Source organism: Thamnophis elegans, chromosome 7, assembly GCF_009769535.1.
Source record: "Thamnophis elegans isolate rThaEle1 chromosome 7, rThaEle1.pri, whole genome shotgun sequence".
Taxonomy (NCBI): domain Eukaryota; kingdom Metazoa; phylum Chordata; class Lepidosauria; order Squamata; family Colubridae; genus Thamnophis; species Thamnophis elegans.
The window spans coordinates 49755603-49776505 of NC_045547.1; the positions used below are offsets into that span (position 1 = coordinate 49755603).

General features: G+C 40.8%; 1 protein-coding gene across 1 annotated transcript in view; it reads left to right on the forward strand.

Annotated features, from left to right (window-relative positions):
• WIF1 (WNT inhibitory factor 1) overlaps positions 1-19574 on the forward strand; it is a 42167-nt gene extending 22593 nt beyond the window's left edge. Inside the window, exons 4-10 of the mRNA XM_032221833.1 lie at positions 3922-4062; positions 5388-5483; positions 6533-6628; positions 7257-7352; positions 8926-9021; positions 9873-9968; positions 18897-19574. Coding sequence (XP_032077724.1) covers positions 3922-4062; positions 5388-5483; positions 6533-6628; positions 7257-7352; positions 8926-9021; positions 9873-9968; positions 18897-19018 — 743 coding nt within the window. The 3' untranslated portion in view covers positions 19019-19574. The remainder of the gene's footprint in view (positions 1-3921; positions 4063-5387; positions 5484-6532; positions 6629-7256; positions 7353-8925; positions 9022-9872; positions 9969-18896) is intronic.
• Positions 19575-20903: the final 1329 nt, after the last annotated feature.

Sequence of the window (20903 nt, forward strand, 5' to 3'; positions counted from 1 at the left end):
GAACTACTAACAGGTCAAGCAAGTTGGCGGTAGAAAAGAGTCAGAGGAATTCAAGGTGGGCTGGAGTTAGATCTCTTGTGGGTGTCAAGGGATTTATGACTGAGGACGCTTTTCACCCTCCCTCAGGCTCAGCCTGGTCATCTCCTACAATTTACTATCTTCACTTTTATACAATAAAGTGGAATAAAAAGTAGAGTAAAAAGAATGAGGTGGGGTGGAATGGAGTGGAGTGGAATAGAACAGAATTATCTGTTTGTAAATGTTATTACATGTGTCTGCAATAACTTCTTTGAGTCAAATTATCTAATAATTTGATAACAATGAAAGTCTTTGGAACTTTTATTATCTAAACATCTTATATTCCACATCTGAAAAGAGGAGGAATGCCAAATGTTGGGACTGCATCACTAAAATTCTTGCACAATGAATTGTGCTCATAGTAATCAAGAAAAAGATACAGAAACATCCAGTTCTAAGACCAACAAAAATCAGCCCTTCCAATTGGTAGAGAGAACCGTAGACTCAGTCTATAGATGCTGAAAGTCTATAAGTGGCCTTGAGATGCTTAGAGGCAAAATGGTATCTTCACTTCCAACTTAGCCTGCTGTCCTCAGATGAAAAGGAGGATACTGACTCTTGCCTTGTCAACGTTGAAATAATATACAACTAGCAGTCCAGTTGACTTCTAGACTAGTAATATCATATCTTTTTCAAGATCATATAAAAAGCCATTTTTTTGGTATGGTAGCTGGAAATCTATCATGGTACATCAAAATGAACTTATAAAGTATAACTCGGTGGGACATTAGCTAAGTAAGAAAGATTTTATTTTGCTGTGAATGAAAGGTAGGCAGGAATAAAAAAGGAATCAAAATAGTATAAAGAAATATTTCCTAAGAATGTTTTACTCCATAACTTTTAAGCCAAAGAAAACTGATGTAGAATAGCTACCAAAAGTTTCTGCTACGAAGACTACATATGTTCTATGTGGTGCCTCTCAAGAAGAGAGTCCAGCTGAAGATATATAGAACCCAGGAGTAGGTTTCAATTTTTTTTTACTATCGGTTCGGTGGGTGTGGTTAGGTGGGGGAGCATGTGACTGAGTGGGCATAACCAACTTGGTGTCACTCATGCACATGCCCACTCAGTGACAACCCGCCCCCCCCACCTAGCCATGCCCACTGAACCAGTGAAAATTTCTGTTTTGCCAGCTGGGAGGCTGGCAAAGAAGACTTGCTTTTCCCGCCACAGCAGCTGCTTCTACCTCAATGCCGAATGGTCTGTGCCCTCCCCCTACTGACTGATGCCACAGGAGGGCAGAAAAGAAACCAGTCTTGGGAGAGACCTTCCCTCCCCCTCCAGAGAGTCCATGCAGGGAGAAAGGAGGCAGACTGGTTTGAACGCGGGTGGGCAGTTTGTGGCTGATGCCTCCTTCGCTCGTTGGGGCAGGCACAGCAAGCTGTATGTCGTAGCAGCACATGCGCCGCCTGCCTGAAGACAGCACATGGGTGGGCAAGTTTTTCTTCCCTCTCTCTCTCTCTTTGCCCACCCACCTCCTGCTGCTTTTCCAGGGACGTGAGCGAGACAGCTGTCCAGGAGGGTCTTGCCTTCCATGGTGTTACATGGCTCTCCCAGCAAGGTAGGAGAGGGAGAGAGAAGCTGCCTGGCCATGAAGGGACAGGGAAGCAGTTGAAGTGGCTCCCTGGTTGACTTCTGGGAGCTGCAGTGGGAGTGGCTGCCGTCCAGAGAGAGGCTCCGGGAACAGAAGCCCGCAGCCTCACCAGGCCGGTGGCTGGCAGCTGGCTGGCAGCTGGCTGGCAGCTGGCTGGCAGCTGGCTGCATAAAGGCCCTGGTGCCGATGGCCTGTCTAGTCAATGTGGTCATGACAGTCGGGTAAGCGAATGCCACCACATGGCAGTGGCCGAGCTCCAAGTGGTGGGGTATTGCATCCCTCCCACCCCCCATCCGGCCACGCAGCTGTGAAGCTTGCCAGGCTGCCCCCTTATCCCCATTGCGGCTGCAATGGTGGCAGCTTTGGAAGACACTGGCTGGCAGGGAGGGGGCCGCCCGACCCGGCAAGCTTCATAGCCATGTGGCTATGAAGCTTGCTGGGCTGCCCCCGGCCCTGCCATGGCTGCAACGGTGGCGGCTTTGGGAGATGCTGGCCAGTGGGGGGAGGTAGGCTAGCGTGATTGCATATCTGTGTCCAGGCAGGAGGAGGCAGTTTTGTGGATGCTGATGCACATGGTGAAGGCAAGGCAGGGCGACAGTCCGAGCGGGGGACCAGTTTGGGGGTGTGGCCAACCAGCACTCACTACCAGTTTGGTGACCCAGGCCCAATTACTACTACCGGTTTGCCCGAACTGGTCCAAACCGGGAGCAACCCACCTCTGATAGAACCCTTTTGTTCTTTGCCTTTGTTCTCTTTTTTAGTCAAGAGGTTGGCCAGGCAGAAATGAGAATAGTAAAGAGCTCTCTCTTCCTTTCATTCTGGGCACAAAGCAAAGTTTTCAATTACATTAAAACAATCCTTTAAGCACTAGCATAGAAATAATGGCCTTGATCACATGCAAAACAGATACTGGAGGCACACTTTATATTTGTAGCTGCACTGGTGATGGTTTAAAATGAGGGAGCAAAGATGGATACAGGACATTGCTGTTGTTTCATAGGTTGAAGTAAAGAACATGAAATAGGAGTCCTTTTTTGGATGATGATCAATTATCTGATTGGAGAGTGAGTTCATGGAACAGTTGGATTGAAAGGTGATTTGCAATGGTGCCATTGCAGTGCTGAAGAGCAAATACATGAATATATTCACTTTAAAGAACTGAAATGGAAGCATGCAGCCCCTGCTATCAAGCGTTATTGTGACAGTCTCTAGACTGTGCTTCTTAGAACAGGTGCATTTGGGATGACAGCAGAGGTTATTCATACCAAACTAAAGGAACCTTCCACATTCTGATGCCTCCTAGAATTATGAGAAGAGCTGCAATTCCCAAAATATTGACCTATCTTGTGTATTGGGTGAGAATTAGGAAAGCTGAGAATCCCAACTCTAATTAGATATGACCTTTTCTACAATAATGAATATAGCATTTTCTCCTATAACTTATTTCTACTGTATATTTCAATCTAATATTGAATTCCCAATATGTAATCAACCACATATTTTAACATATATTACAATATTTATGTACTGCTGATTCTGCGAATACCCCAGTGACTTACAGTATATCGTACTAACGTTTAGACTTATATACCACTTTACAGTGCTTTACAGCCCTCTCTAAGCGGTTTACAGAGTCAGCATATTGCCCCCAACAATCTGGGTCCTCATTTTACCAACCACAGAAGGTGGAGGGCAGAAGTGGGTTCCTACGGGTTTGGACCAATTCGGCCGAGTAGGTAGTAACTCAGCCTGCCACGCCCCCGAACCAGTTCTCTTGGCGGCGCTATAGGTGCTGTTATCTTGTTTTTTGCTTCTGCACATGCACAAAAGCAATTTTTTTAGTACTGTCCATGCGCGCATAGCACACATCAAGCACGTGCGCAGCGTGCCCCTGAGCGAACTGGCAGTAGCAGCAGCCAGAACCCATCCCTGGTGGAAGGCTGAGTCAATCTTGAGCCGGTAAGAATCAAGCAGAATTAGCCTGCAATGCTGCATTCTTACTGGTGCACCAGTAAGATATATGGAATTATATGTATAATATACAATAATATATACAAATATCTATCAACCCTCCTCTGCCATTGACTATCCCAATAACATATAAGATCTGTGAAAGAGTTCTGTTTCACTTCTTTTCTAAATGCCATTAGGAAAGGCATCATACATCGTGTCTATTTTTCACACTCAGATTTCCCATATAATAAAATATTGTCCTTGACAACATTAATATGCCATTCTTTTGTTTGTAGTTGTTCAAGTTGGATTTCCTTGTCTTGGAAAACAAGATGGAGTGGCAGCATTTGAAATCACAGTAATTATAATGAACTCAGAAGGCACTATCATACTGCAAACACCACAGAATGCCATCTTCTTCAAAACATGTCAACAAGGTACCTGGAAGTGAGCTGAATAAAGATTTGTCTGTTTTCAGAGTTTTCAGTATGTTGGGAATATCAACACTTGATCCTATTTCCCAGTTCTGAAGCCAAAGAATGGGAAATATCTGGCATAGTAATAAGAGATCCTTATAAGCCAAACCTTATTAGTAGTGTAATATGCAGAATTCCAAAGCCAGCCTAGTTGTCCATTCCTAGAGGTTAAAGCATGAGGCTAGAAAGCAGGACACCATGAGTTCAAGTTTTATCTTAGCTGTGAAAGCCAACTGGGTGGCTTTTAGCCAGTCACTTTTTCAGCCCACCCCACCTCACAGATTGTTGTTTTGGGCAAAACAGGAGGAGGAAGCTGTGTTGGCTATGTTTGCCATCTTGAGTTATCTGTAAAAATAATAAAGGCAGAATACAAATGAATAAAATAAAATAAAAATAAACATGCAGATTTCAGAAAAAGCACACAAAATCAGATAGTTAACATACGATAAATAATAAAGAAAATAGGTGGCTTATAGCCTATATTCAGCTACATCTTCCTGCTGGCTATTTGCATACATGTGCAAAGGCCCAACCAACACTTGGCACTAGTTTGGCTGATAAGGGGAAGCTGGAATTATAGTATAGTTTTGTTTCTCATAAAACATTTTGCATAAGAGGAGAAAGGGGATTATGAGGCAGTAGAAACTGTCTTAAATGACCAGAGAACTGAAATGGAGGTAATAACTGGCAATTAAGATGGACCTAGATAGCTCTGGTTATTGAAGATCTGTGCAGTCTGGCAAATCTCAGTTGGACTGGACCATATTTACACTGTTGAAGGGTTTGTAGCTCAGGGCAAATCTGGAGAACATTGCTAAAGAAAGCCAAAGAAAAACCTGAAGAGGAAGAAATACCATGGGAACTGTTTACTAACAGATGGGCCTATTGGAGGTCAAAGATGAAGGAAGATCAAAGGTTTACCAGTGAGAGAAGGCAGTTGCCAGTTTGCCAGTTTGTCCTCCATTAAACTGAGATTTCACAGTTAAGTCCTTCAGTTTTCAATTGGGTTATTTCTTCCCAAAAATATTTAAAGAAATTTTCTTTAAAATTTGCAAGTGGGAGAACAATTTTCTTTCATTACATCTTTCTCTTAATATTCCTTCAAATTATATTTTGACATGCATGCCTTTGATTATAGTTTTCTTACACATTATGTGCTACCAATCAGAGATTTTGACATAGAGATGTTCTTTTTAGAATCCCTAACCATCACATCACCAATAGAAGCTGGTGTACTTAAGCAACAAATAAGTAAATTAACTTAATCTATGTCATTTTCTTTGAAGCTGAATGTCCTGGAGGATGCAGAAATAGGGGATTTTGTAATGAAAGGCACGTCTGTGAATGTCCAGATGGATTTTATGGTCCTCACTGTGAAAAAGGTAATCAAAAAGAGTTCTTCAGTTCTCTTCTGTACTTTATTTATACAACAAAAAGAAGCTAAGCAGTCACTTCTTTCCAAAATATTGTTTTGCAGGAATTTTTGCATATGGCTAGGAGGCTTCCTAAAATTAAAGCTAAACACATAAGAAAAGTATTCAATGAACTGCAGCTCTTAAGAAAGTACTGTTTGTTTATACAAAAGATAAAGAAGTTTCCATTAAAAGATCTGAAAGGCAAAGAAGAACAGGCCGGCAACTTAATAAGAACTTTGGCAAAACATTAAGTACTATGTACATTAACTTGAAAATATGAAGTACCACAGTTGTTTTATTCTACCATCATTTCTCAAGAGAACATCCAATTTTCATTATAAATTAAGCTTATATACCAAAAGGACAGTCAGGGTAGGATCTATTTCATTACTCCAATAATACTTCTAATTCGGCCCTATTTGCCAGGACTAACCCTAACCCTCTTTACCTTAGAAGAGAGAAGAATGTATTATGGAATCTCTTTCTAAAATGTTCCTAACTTGTGCACTTGCACAGACTTTTGAAACCTGGTTTCTTCTAGATACATTGCCTTCAGTTGCATCATTTTCCTGGCCTTCATTTGGATGGCAGTTAATTACAGGAACTGAAAGATGAAATTATTCTTTCCTGGCTCCCTGAGATCAGGAATACTGACTAGCACTGACTGGGGCCTATGACAAGTCCAATAAGCGTAATCTATTTGTGCCTCATGCACTTAAGAAATATATCTATGTACAGCACATCAAAAATGTTGTTAAGTAAAATTTCAATTTACTTCCACTAGCTGCAGTTTGGTATTCATACAAGTTAGTTATAAAAAATCTTACTTGAAAATCAAGCTCAGGACTTACATGTATCATTAGAATATTTACCAGTGAATCAACACTTTTCTTTGCAGGAGAAAATATTATTTCTGTTGTGGAATGAAAAGTGCTGTATATTTTAAGGTCTATCCTCTCAATGTGTTAATGATAATTGTTCAGTGTAATATTGGTTCTTCACTCTCTTTAAATCAGCTCTGTGTACACCACATTGCATGAATGATGGACTCTGCATCATGCCGGGATTATGTATCTGCCCACCTGGTTTCTATGGCGTCAACTGTAACAAAGGTATGGTGGAAAGTAGAAATAGATACCTGGAAAGAAACATGTACTACCAACTCTTAGCATGTAGTTGGCTTAACGTTTGCACTATATGCCTGCATTCTCTGTGTTTATTCTTGGATGCACTTTCCTTTTGATCACAAACATCAAATGAAAGAAGCATGACCTAACTGACTCTCAGTAAAATTAAGTGTAGAATGAGCCTAGGGGATTCTTGAACAATTTCATTTTCATTGAATTAGGATTTTTTTTAGGATGGTGGAAGCTTAATATCATTCACCATGCAAAAGATAAATCAGCCCCAAGCACCATACTTTCTTACTGTTGCAGGTCTGATGAATACAAGCTGCATTACTCCAGATGTTTTTAATTTCAGTTTCAATCAGCCATCATGGTCAATATTAAAACCTTACAAAAGTTGTAGTCCACAACATTTGGGGGACGCTAAGATGCCTACTTCAGAGAAAATATGCTAGTTATCTGCATATATAAACATGGTACTATAGATCAGAATGTTACATTTTGTTGAGCTCTTTAGCTTTTAAAAAGACTGAAAATTTTACTGAACTTCACTAAAGCTTTATGTAAATCGTCTGTTATACTATATGTAATACTTTAATACTATATTCCACAGCAAATTGTACAAAAATCTGTTTCAATGGAGGAATATGCTTTTATCCAGAAAAATGTATTTGTCCTGCAGGACTGGAGGGGGATCAGTGTGAAATTAGTGAGTCTTGTTTTAATTTATTTTAATTAAATTTGAAATATTTTACTTGAAATTTCTAAAATCTCAAAAGATGATACATACAATAGTCCCCACAACCATGTGACCACCATTTTCAATCTTCTCTGCCAGCCTCCCCAGAAATCAATGGGAAGCTGACAGTGAAGCTTGTAAGCTGCTGCCATCTGCCAAAAGGACTCCACCTCATTTCTAGAGGCTGGATGAAAGAGCTTTTCTGATGGGTGGAATCTCAGAGCTGAAAGGGGAGTGAAAGGGCTGCCTGCAAGGAAGAAATCTCAGTGTCCTGTTCCAGTCCACATGCATAACATGCACAAAGATTTTACAGACTTTATTGATAGTCAAAGCCTTTAATGTTAATCCTCAGGTCCCCACTTGCACACAATGCAAAGTCCTATTAAGTCCAACACTGCTCAGTCATGGCACAAGGTACCAAATCCAAAAGCAAAAGTTTATAAAGTCCACCGGCCAAGTCCACTCCAAAATCCAACGTAGGAGTGCAAAATCTGCAAACAAGACCAAGGTCCAAACACACAGGCAAGAGCAGCACAATCCAATGTCAAGGAAACTGAAGTCACAAAGGTGAAGCATGCACATGGCAGGAGAACCAGTGATTGTTTCCAACAACCTCCCGCTCCACCCATCCAACTAAATAGGCGTTCAGTGGTATAGCTCAGGCCTGTCAAATGAGTGGCTCGCGGGCCAGATGCATCACACACAGGCCACGCCCACCACAAAGCTCTACCACAAAGCTCCACAAAGGCAAAGAACATCACGATACGTCACGGGTTTGACACCCATGGTGTAGCTTATTAGGAGGGATGCGCCTGCCTCCTCGCAAATAACTTGGCCAACTTCTATTGAGCCTGCCTCTGTTCTGCCCGGCATGTCTGTGGATCAGGTAGAGGGGACAATTCCTCCTCAGGCTGTAGCTGTGCACCTTGTCCATTCTGCACTTCCAGTGCAGCCCCTGAGCTCTGTATCTCTCCTTTTTCTTCTCCAGCTGGGTATTTGGGTGCTCCTCCAATGATCCCTCCAATGTGTCCGGCCTCTCAGGGTCCTCAGCAATTTCCCGACATTCCTCCGAACCCTCTCCAAAGTCTCTAGAGCCACTCTTCCTCATTGTTCAAGCTGACGTACGGAGAAGCCATCACATTTAGAGGTCAAAGGGGTGCAAAAGGGCTATTTTCCAGAATGGAATCTCAGTCCCACAGATTCCCTCCTGGCAGGTAGCTTTGTTGCTCCATCTGCTTAATGACCTGGGAGATTGTTTAATGATCACAACAGGATTGCGGTCATTGAGTGAAGTGGGCATGTGGGCATCTTGCTTAATGACTGCTTCATTCTACCACTGATATTCCAGTCCCATATGTGACCATAAGTCCAGAACTACCTGTAGCAGCAATCTATTGCCCACCCATCTCCTGCTGAAAATCTTCCTATTTTCACACATTATGTGAAAGTCTCAATTGACCAAAGACATGGCAACAACTGGTGGTGTTGGATTAGTTTTAATTTAAATAAAGCAAGGCACTAGTGTCACGTTTTCTGTTCCTAGGCAAATGCCATCAGCCATGTCGAAATGGAGGTAAATGTACTGGTAAAAATAAATGCAAGTGCTCCAAAGGTTATCAGGGAGATCTTTGTTCAAAACGTAAGTAGGATAACTTTTTAAGAAGTATTAATAGAAGATTTAGTTAATCAGTCAATCAATAAGTTTTATTGCAATCATTGATCAAATGAAAACACAAGACAACAAATTCTGAGACAGCAAATAAAAATCATAATAAAACTAAATAATTATAAAATTGATGTGATCGAAGTACAATTTATCTTAGTAAAGCAAAAAGTAGTTACATTCATAGAAATCAAATTATATTAATTGGAAAACCATAACTATAAACAGAATGAATCCAGTTGATCTGGAAATGTGATCAGCTGTGAAGACATTACCTGTAATAGGGCATATTTATAACCAGGGCAATAGACTAAAACATAGATTAGTATTTCATTAACTTCTTCAACACAAAGGCAAAGTCTTTGGAATAGAGGCAGTCCTTGTTTAGCAACTACAATTGGAATCAGCAACTTGGTCATTAAGTGAAGAAGTCACAAAGTGAAACCCTGTCTGTACTTATGATCTTACTTCAGTTTTCTTTACTTTACTGACCTGCCAAGGACATAAATGAAAGGTTTAGTCATAAAGTACTTTTTCATCACCCTCATAACTGCAAACAATTGTTAAATGAGGCAGCTGCTAAACAAGGACTCTCTATATCTCAAAATTTTCTTTCAAGAGCAAATGGTGGAAGGTCAGTAAATCTTGCCACAGTTTAAGTTTTCTGAATTTGGGTACTATTACTTGATTTAGATATCATGATGGCTGGAAAAAAAGGGAAAGGTGGCAGATTCAGAGGTTCATTGTTTTCACATCATACTAATAAGAATTGTACAATATAGTATCTTGTGGAGAAAAACATTTGATATTCATATAACCCATTATAGCTGTCTGTGAACCCAGCTGTGGATTGTATGGAATCTGTATTGAGCCAAATCTATGTCAATGTCAAGATGGATGGCATGGAAGGAACTGCAATAAAAGTAAGTCCTGATAAATCAAAGTTTTTAGCTTTGTGACTATGTAAGAGTGTTACAGTAGAACCTCTGGTCACAAACACTTCTGACCAGGAACAAATCGGGTTCTGATAAAAAAAAATTCACATTTTTCCCCCCTGCCAATTTCCTCTTTCACACCATTTTTTTTTTGTTTTGTTTTGTAAACGCCAAATTTCCAAAATTAGGTTCAGGTCATAATGACAATGTAATCTTATCTGAAGGATGTAATCTTCAATTGAAATCCTAACATGCAAAATAACTAATAAAACTAATTATATAATAAAAAATAATATTAAAAAAAGGCAGTGACCCAGGAGAATGTGTGTTACAGTCCAGAGGGTTTTACTAGTGGTTCACTTCACATGCAGTTCAATGTAAATTGTACTACACGCATGTGCAGAACAATTTACAGTGAACTGCACATGTGCGCGCACTACTAAAAAACATGCCGGCAATGGCAGTGATGACCAGTGAACCTGTTCAGGGGTGTGGCCACCCTGGGTTGCTCCCAGTTCTGCTGAATCGGTAATGGTATTTTGGCCTGGCCACACCCCCGAACACCCCCGAACAAGTTCACTGGTCATCACTGCCATTGCCGGCATGTTTTTTACATGGAACTGCATGCGAAGTGAACCACTAGTAAAACCCTCTGGACTGGAACACACATTCTCCTGGGTCACTGCCTTTTTTTAATATTATTTTTTATTATACAATTTTCTTGGTTATATATAAAATTTCCATACCCAAAATGGCAAGATAGTGACTGGGTATAATCTCTTTTAAATACAAATAATATATTTTATACATACAACAGCTATCACTATTATTCTCAAAATCTACTCATCGTATTCTTTACGTATCCTTATTAAACACTTTCCATTATTTAATTAAATGCTATATTTGGTTTTATCTATAATTAATTAATAATATCAAGCATTATAAACATCATATAACCATCACATTTGTAACTATTATCGTCCAAGTCTATTAATCATAATGTTTACTTATCCTCATTATTCAATATTCATTATTTAATTGCAGATTTACTTCATTTTACATACCCTCGTTTATTCTAAATTTCTAACTTCTGCTTCTATTTTCTAACCATTGATAAAATAATTCCCAAGTTAAAAAATATTCTGTTTCATCCTTAATTTTCAATGTTAATCTATCCATTTCAGCACATTCTATTATTTTCTTTATTACATTTTCCTCTATAGGTATATTTTCATTTTTTCCAGTTTTGTGCATAGACAATTCTCCCTGCTGTTACCACATGTAAAATTAAATTTATATTTCTTTTATTATATTTCTCCAGTAGGATACCCAACGAGAACATCTCTGGTTTTAGTTCTATTTGTTGTTTTATCATTTCTTCTAGCCACATTTTTATTTTTAACCAATATTTTTTTGCCATAGGACAAGTCCACCACATAGGATAGTATGAACCTGGTATCTGTTTGCATTTCCAGCATCTGCAAGATATCTTTTGGAACAACTTTGCCATTCTTGCTAGTGGCAGATGCCACCTATAAAATATTTTGTAGAGATGTTCTTTGTAGGCTGTTGACATCGTTAATTTATAGTTTCTTTCCCAGAATTTTAGCCATTTATCTAATTCTATAGTGTATCCAAAATTTTTGGACCATACTATCATAGTTTCTTTTACTTGTTGTTCTTCCATTTTAAAATGCATAGGTACCTTTTTTTTTGTTACCGCCTCCCTTCGGGAGGGGTCTTTCCCTCCGCACTTAAAGCGGCGGTGGTGAGACCCCTCCTGAAGAAACCATCCTTGGATCCAGCCGTTCTTAACAATTATCGTCCAGTCTCCAACCTCCCCTTTGTGGGGAAGGTTGTTGAGAAGGTGGTGGCCTTCCAGCTCCAGCGGTCCTTGGAGGAAGCTAGTTATCTCGACCCATTCCAGTCCGGCTTCAGGCCTGGTTACAGCACAGAAACCGCTTTGGTCGCATTGACTGATGACCTCTGGAGAGCCAGGGACGGAGGCCACGCCTCCATCCTGGTTCTTCTTGACCTCTCAGCGGCTTTCGATACCATCGACCATGGTATCCTTCTGCGACGACTGCGGGAGGTGGGGGTGGGAGGCACTGTTTTGCAGTGGTTCTCCTCTTACCTCTCGGACAGGTCGCAGTCGGTGTTAGTTGGAGGGCAGAGATCGACCCCTAGGCCCCTAACATATGGGGTGCCGCAGGGTTCGGTCTTATCCCCCTACTTTTCAATATCTACATGAAACCGCTGGGAGAGATCATCCGACGGCACGGGATAAGATACCATCAATATGCGGACGATACCCAGTTGTATCTGTCCGCCCCGTGCCAACTCAATGAAGCGGTGGACGTGATGAACCGGTGCCTTGAAGCTGTTAGTGACTGGATGAGGGCTAACAAGCTTGTGCTCAACCCGGATAAGACCGAGTGGCTGTTGTGTTTCCCTCCCACTAATTTGGCAAGTGTTCCATCTCTCAGTCTGGGGGGGGTCAAACACTACACCCCTCAGACAGGGTTCGCAACTTGGGAGTCCTCCTGGACCCACAGCTGACCTTTGACCACCATTTGTCAGCTGTGACCAGGGGGGCATTTGCCCAGGTCCACCTGGTGCACCAGTTGCGACCCTACCTGAACCGGGAGGCCCTCACAACAGTCACTCGTGCCCTTGTGACCTCTAGGCTGGAGTACTGCAATGTGCTCTACATGGGGCTGCCCTTGAAGAGCATCCGGCGACTTCAGCTAGTCCAGAATGCGGCCGCGCGAGCGATTGTGGGTGCACCTCGGTTCACCCACATAACACCTATCCTCCGCGAGCTGCGCTGGCTACCTGTCGATCTCCGGGTGCGCTTCAAGGTGCTACTTGCCACCCATAAAGCCCTTCATGGTAGTGGATCTGGATACTTGAGAGACCGCCTCCTGCCAATTACCTCCTCGCGACCAATTAGATCACATAGATTAGGCCTCCTCCGAGTCCCATCTGCCAGTCAGTGTAGACTGGCAACCACGCGGAGGAGAGCCTTCTCGGTAGTAGCTCCGACCCTTTGGAACGATCTCCCCGTGGAGATTCGTACCCTCACCACCCTCCAGACCTTCCGCACAGCCCTTAAAATCTGGCTATCCCGTCAGGCCTGGGGCTAAAGATTATAACCCACCCCCACCCGAATGGTATGAATGTTGTGTTCTTTTTAATTATGTATTGTTCTTATGTGTCATTGTTTGTATCCCCTTCCCCCATGAGTTGTAAGCCGCCCTGAGTCCCTCCAGGGAAAAGGGCGGCCTATAAATAAACTTTCAAATTCAAAAATGCATAGGTACCTTTTTTTTGTTACCATATTTTTGGAGTATGACACACTTTCCCCCACCTCTCTAAAAAAGACTGAAAATTTGGGTGTGTCCTTTACTCGGAATGTAGCTTTTTGGAAGCTTTTTTTTCAGCCCTAATGTGGTGCTAACAAGTGAAGCGATCTTCCTGCTTTGCCTGCAGGGGAGTTTCCCCAGACACACACACACACACACCGGGAAAAGAAAGAAAGTAGCATTATACTATTGTGTTTGCTTGCTTTTCTGGTGTTATGGGAATAAAAATGAATACCTGGTAGGCAAAATCCCCCCCCCCCATCTATTTTGCTCCTGTTGAAAGAAATGTCCTTCTGGGTTCGGCTCCAAGTGGGGAAAAAGACACTGGGGACATGGAGGCTGCTTGGAAAGATGGTTTAATGGTGGACAGGACCACACGGCTTGAGCCTGGAACAGAAAAGGTGATCACATGTTTCAATGTTGGGGGAGAAGAAGAAAGGAGAAGGGAAGAGATGCTGAAAGTCCCTGGTTTTTCCATCTTTGGCCTTTGATCTTGAGATTGTATTCTGATTGGTTGTCAGACTCCCATAGGGCCATGCAGGGGCAACTCTCTAGGCCAGCGATGGTGAACCTTTTTTGGCTCGCGTGCCATAAGGGGGAGGAGCGCAGGGGGGTTGTGTGTGGACATGCCGCACCCATAATGCAACGTGCGACCTCCCCCCCCCCAGTGCACATGCACGCATGAGAGGTGCTCCCCCCATTTTTCCATGCTTTTTTCACCCTCCCCAGGCTCCAGAGACTTTATAGGATTCTGAGGAGGGGAAAACAGCCTCCCGCCCCCCAGAGGCCCTCTGTAGGCTTCAGGGACCTTCAGGAGGCTTCCCTGAAGCCTCCAAAGGGCAGAAAACCAACCCTACAAGCAAACCAGAACTCACTTCCAGTTTGCTTGGAGCGTCGGTTTAAGCCCTCCGGAAGCTTCAGGGACCTTCATGAGACTTCCCTGAAGCCTCTGGAAGACTAAAAAGGACCCTACGAGCAGACTTCCGGTTTGCTCATAGGGTGGTTTTTAGTGAGGCTTCAGGGAAGCCTCCTGGAGGTCCCTGAAGCCTCCGGAGGGCTTAAACCGAACCTATGAGCAAACTGTACGTCCATTCACAAACTTCCTGTTTGCCCATAGGGCCAGTGTTTTGCACTCCGGAGGCTTCAGGGAAGCTCCTGAAGCCTCCGGAGGGCCTCCAGGGGGCAGGGGAGGCTCTTTTTGCCCTCCCCTATAAAGGCTCCTATAAAGCCTCTGGAGCTTGGGGAGGGTGAAAAATGGCTTTAAAAAAGGCTGAATTCAGCTAGCCAGCGTGCACATGCACATTGGCCAGCTGACAGGACAACGCCTCACGTGCCCTGACAAATGGCTCCGCGTGCCACCTGTGGCACGTGTGCCATAGGTTCACCATCCCGGCTCTAAGCTGTGTTTTGAATCCAGGTTTGGTTGAGTTCTCAGATGCCATGTGGTGAGTAGGTGAAGGCTTAATCATGTCTTAATCCCATCACCCTGGAGCTGAAGAACTCTTTATTATATAAAGGACTGGCTTGGGCATCTTAATGGCCCATTGACAAAGGGGGATGGGCAGGAAGCTGCAGGCAGCTATTCTGTCTTTAAAATATGTTTCTCCCTTTTCACATCCAGAGAAATATTCTGCCTTTTCAATATTTCCTAGGATATTTCATTTTTCTGGGGGAGGGATTGGTTATAACTTCCTACACTCCCCAAAAACTAAGGTATGTCTTATACTCCAAAAAATACAGTAGTTTATCATCCGTCCCTAAAAATATCTGATCTAATTCTGAAGGTTCTTTGTAAAACTTGAACATTTCTGCATCTTTCTTATATCTTGATTGTATTTGCATAAGTGACCACCAAGACAAATCAATTCCTTGATTTTTAAGTTTTCGTTTTTATTTTAATTCCCCTTGTTCATTTAGGATATCTTTATATCTTGTAATTTTTTCCAGTTCAGGAACATTTGGATGTATTAGTGATTTCATCATGGATACCCAGTATTTTCATGTATTTCAGTATTTTTTATTCATTCTAATACTAAAAGCAGAGCATTCCTAATATTATGTCTTTGAAAACATGCCACATAAATGCATGCTACCCCAAGTTAGTGATGTTGGAAGAAATGTCCTTCTGGGTTCAGTTCCAAGTGGGGAAGAAGATACTGGAAACATGGAGGCTGCTTAGAAAGATGGTTTAATGGTGGACAGGACCACATGGTTTGAGGTCCTGAACCAAAAAGGTGGATCGCATACTTCCAGATGTTGGGTGAAGAAGAAAAGAGCACAAAGAGAGCTTTTTGAGAATTCCTGGGTTTTTTATACTCTCTGTTTGGCCCTCCTCCCTTACATCAAAGGCACCACAGATAAAATCAGCAAAATTCTCCTCAAACACAATATCAAGACAGCCGTCAACACTGACCAAAAAATAGCCAACATCTTAAGAAACCCAAAAGACAAAATCCAGCTAGAAAACCAAGGAGTCTATGAAATACCATGCAAAATCTGCCCTGCAACATACATAGGACAAATGAACAGGAGAACAAATGCACGCATCGCAGAACACAAGAACACAGTAAGAAAAAATGAAAAAACGTCCTCCCTTTTCCAGCACCTTAAAGCTACAGGACATGAAATTAATTTTGAAGGAACCAGGTTAATCTCCAAAACTGAACACTTCAACAAGAGAATAATTTTGGAAGCCATCAAAATAGAGGTTTAGGTTTAGGTTTAGGTTTATTAGCATTTGTAGGCCGCCCTTTTCCCTGAGGGGACTCAGGGCGGCTCACAGAAAACCAGGGAGGGGGGAATACAACATTAAGACAACAACATATAATAAAATAGTAAACAACATACATTCATCATTCGGGCGGGGTAGCGATTCTTATCCCCAGGCCTGACGGGCGAGCCAGTTCTTCAAGGCTATGCGGAAGGCTCGGACGGTGGAGAGGGTACGAATCTCCACGGGGAGCTCGTTCCAAAGGGTCGGGGCTACTGCTGAGAAGGCCCTCCTCCTTGTAGTTGCCAGCCGACACTGGCTGGCCGATGGAATAGATGGAATAGAGAAACAACCCCACAACCTGAATAAACGTGACGATACCTCCCGCCTACCAGACATCTGGAAACCAGCCCTAGTCAACAAACGAACCCCACCCACCACCCAGGTCATTACAACACAAAAGAAAACACCAGCCTGAAGATGGCGAGTGGGACCTCGCCGAAATGTTGCCAAGACAATCTCAATCTTACACGGAAAAAGCCCCAAATACATACCTACACCCATGAAAATCTACAAAAACATACGTGTGTGTGTGTGTGTGTGTGTGTGTGTGTGTGTGTTGCATTTGTGCTGATAAATAAATAAAGGAAGACTAGTATAGATCTATTTCAAGCTATTTAGCTCTCATCAGCTAGCCATACCCTTACTGGGATTAGAACCTGTGCTGTATTGCATCTTAGGCAGATGTGTTAACCATTAAGCCACATGGAAGAAACAGCCGAGATCTCACATTGCTCCTGGAAGCACCAAGCCTGAAGTAGCCTGAAGATGACGAATGAGACTTCGTCGAAACGTCGCCAAGACATCTCCAATTTTACGTGGGAGAAAACCCGAATAACTAGAGACCTACATACTAACACCCACAAAAACCTCAGAAAACATATGTTTGTGTGTGTGTGTGTGTGTGTGTTTTAATTTGTGCTGATAAATAAATAAAGGGAGACTAGTATAGATCTATTTCAAGCTATTTAGCTCTCATCAGCTAGCCATACCCTTACTGGGAATTGAGCCTGTGCTGTATTGCCTCTAAGGCAGATGTGTTAACCATTGAGCCACATTGAACCATTGAGTGACTCTCTCTCTATATATATATATATATGTGTGTGTGTGTGTGTGTGTGTGTGTGTGTTGTATTTGTGCTGATAAATGTGCTGGGTTGTGACACTATATATATATATATTTAGAGTCACAACCCCTGGTAAGCCCCAATTATGGGAGGAAGCTAACTGCTTCCATCATCTATCAATCGGCTCATCACAAGAGTCCATCACGACAGAAACCCAATATTTTTACTGTTGCCTTTGTTATATTTGTGTTTTTTTTTATTTGTGCTGATAAATAAATAAAGGGAGACTAGTAGTAGTCTACTAGTCTCCCTTTATTTATTTATCAGCACAAATAAAAAATAAAAAAACCACATATATATGTATGTATGTACATGTGTGTGTGTGTGTGTGTGTGTGTGTATATATATATATATATATATATATATATATATATATACACACACACACACACACACACACACACACACACACATGTACATACATACGTACATATATATATATACATATACATACATATACACCAATGATATATATTAGTCTGTAGTTTTTTATCTTTTATCTTCTATTACTGTGTAGTTTTTTATCTTCTTTAAATCTGAGTCTTCTTTTGGTATTAAGGTAATATTTGCATCTGCCCATGTTTTGGGAGGATTGGCCCTTAACAACACATCATTATAGTTCTCCAACATTGACAAGCCTAAGACATCACTAAAGTAAAGTAAAATGATCTTCAAAAAATTCATATGCTTTGTCTAGTGAATCTAATCTAAATCTTTTATCTTGATAAATAACCAGGATTCCCTCTGTATTCCTGTCTTATCCATTACCAATACAATTACCTAAATTTGCTCTCCAACTGTAAACTATAGAACTATCGGTGGTACATTTCCTCAATTGTGAATCAGCCTGGGCCCATAGTCTGACCTCATTTTAAGCTCTTACTTTGAAGAACAAGGACATGGTCATGAATATCCTCACTGTAAAACATTCTCTCAAATTTTATGACCATTGTTTCACAATTTAGGCTTATTACAGTCTACCACCCATTTCCATTCTCTCTCTCTCTCTCTCTCTCTATCTCCCTCCCTCCCTCCCTCCCTCCCTCTCTCTCTCTCTCTCTCTCTCCTCCTTCCCTCCCTCCCGCCCTCTCCCCCTCATTCCTCATGCACATGCACATACACACTCATATACACAAATACTAATGGTGACCTCATTATCTAAAAGTGTGCTTTTGTAAAGGCATAGAAAAGATGTTAGCATGTTCTACACAAAAAGTAAAACAGAAAAAGATTTTTTATTCTACCAGAACCACTCAATTAGGAAGATATGCAAATGAGATATCATGGAAGATTGAGTAGCTGGATTCTATTATAAAATATTGTTGCAGAAACAACGAAATATTGTGCTACCTTAGGCTGTTAAACTTATAGATTTATGATGGAATAATATGTTAAGTACTATGAAATTGATAACATGAATTGGTTTTCTGAACTGTAGAAGAGAAAGATGTAATATGATAGATCCATTAAAATCCTAGATAAGTAATATTATTCACAGTGAAATAGAAGTGATACAGTTTCACTAACATAAAGACATTGTTATACCCGGGAATTTAGTTTCAAATGTAAAATATTTTTGCATGTAAAATATTAACAGTGACCACAACAGGTCTCCTTTGATAGTTCTTTAATTTTGAACAACCTTATTTTTTTAGAGTATGGAGCCAATCTTCTTAATTCCCTGAGGCCAACAGGCACCAAGCACAGGCAGCAGACGCCTTCACCTAAACAGGCTGAAGAAAGCCAAGCAGTCCCTGAATCCAATTATATCTGGTGAACTGCAACATCTGAAATGTTTTACATTACAAAATGTTCTAGCCTTCATTAACCTCTCATGTGTTCAATATTAAAAATGCTGTTCATTACGTTTTAAGGTTACTGGCCTGAATTTTATTAGCTTCATTATAAATCCCAGAGCTAATACTTATTATTCTTTGAAACTTTTGTTTCTCTAACACATTTATAAGGCTTGTTTTCAGTGCTTTGACTGGTTTCTTTTTGTATTATATTTAAGTTTTTTATTGAAATAAGTGGGGGGAGGTTTACAGACACATGTTCAGAAATTCCTCAGAATTCATAAGGGTGAATTTTAAAATGACAGTCTAGAACATGTAGTTTTTCTTTAATCAACCTAGCTTAAGCAAGTAGAAGAAATAGAAATGGAAGTTTGATTTCTATTTCAGATTAAATGGGTCTTGTAGTTTGTTTAATATTTTTAACTTAAAATCAATTTCTGTTTCTACAGTGTGCTCTATATGAAATGCAATGGGGTATTGAAACAATATAATATATTGGAAATAAAATGGAATTATGAGCTCATTCTTTGTATTGGCTGATAGCAATATAATATAAACAAAACAGGTCTTTTGTAATAAACATTTTTGTACTTATGGTTATATATTAAATAAAGATGCTGCTTTATTTTGTTTGTGTTGAGATGTAACAATTCATGAAACTGGGGCTGGGCATACATTTCCTAAGGTATATTTTGAAAAGGAACAGAGCTTTATAACAAACATTTTAAAAAGTCACATAAAAATAAGAAAACTATTTACTCATCCTACTAGAGAGACATTATGTATAATCAGAACCCACACATAAACTGTTATGACTTCATAAGTCATCCTGAACATTAATTAAATCATTAAATCTTGGTGGAATGATGCAAGGTTTTCAATGGACTACAGATTGCCCACCCTGGAATTCTAAGACCTCCCTCTGTTTTTCCAAAGCTTTACTTACTGTGCTATGACTGAGACAGCTGCAAGGAGACAACCCCAAGGCAACGATCCAATGTCCTCTTTTATGTTGTCACAACATTATTGTTATTCTTTCTTCCTATCATCTGTTTCTTTTGAACTGCTTGGGAACCAAAAAACATCAATAGAAACTTTACTGAGATAGTCTGCAAGAATGTAAGAGCCTGACTCTCTTAAAGAGCTAGTACATGTTTTAAATCTATTATATTTTCTTTGGGAAAAGGTGGAGGGCTGTCCTTGAAAGAGAATTTGCATAATAAGGCAGCAATCCTCTGTATACTTATTTAGTATACTTATTTAGTAGTAAGCATTATTGAACTCTGTAATATTGCCCCACACTGGCACAGTGGACCTTTGAAGCACCTAGCTGCTGCTTTCTAGACACCTGTAGTTTGCAGGTTGTCTCCTTGGAGTACATTAAAATGTCTGCTACATAGAATTTGAACTAGTACTCAAAGCTTTCAAGGGGATCTAAGGTTTGGTTTGCTCATTGGATCACAATAATGTAGCTCATCTGGATTTGGTTAACATATTGGGTGCCCTGCCATCATGCTCGGCAAACGTTTTTTAAAAACTATGTCTAGTTTATTCAATAAATCATAGCTAAGTGAGAACACAAAATATGAATCAGGTCACTATATAACTAACTTGCTTTGAACTAAATAAAGCAATAAAGTGCTTACTATAATATTGAAATGTTAGAGTAATAATAAGGCTATCAATTTCTATTTTATTTTATTTTTGGTGGACAGCATAAATACAAATGAATCATAACCTTCAATGTAGCACATTTTCAATTTAAAATCTATTTATTGTCATCTTCCTGCAACATATGTTTTTGTTAATGTGGTCTACTACTATGATGTCAATGGCTCACAAGTGTGTTAGAAATAAAAAGATTGA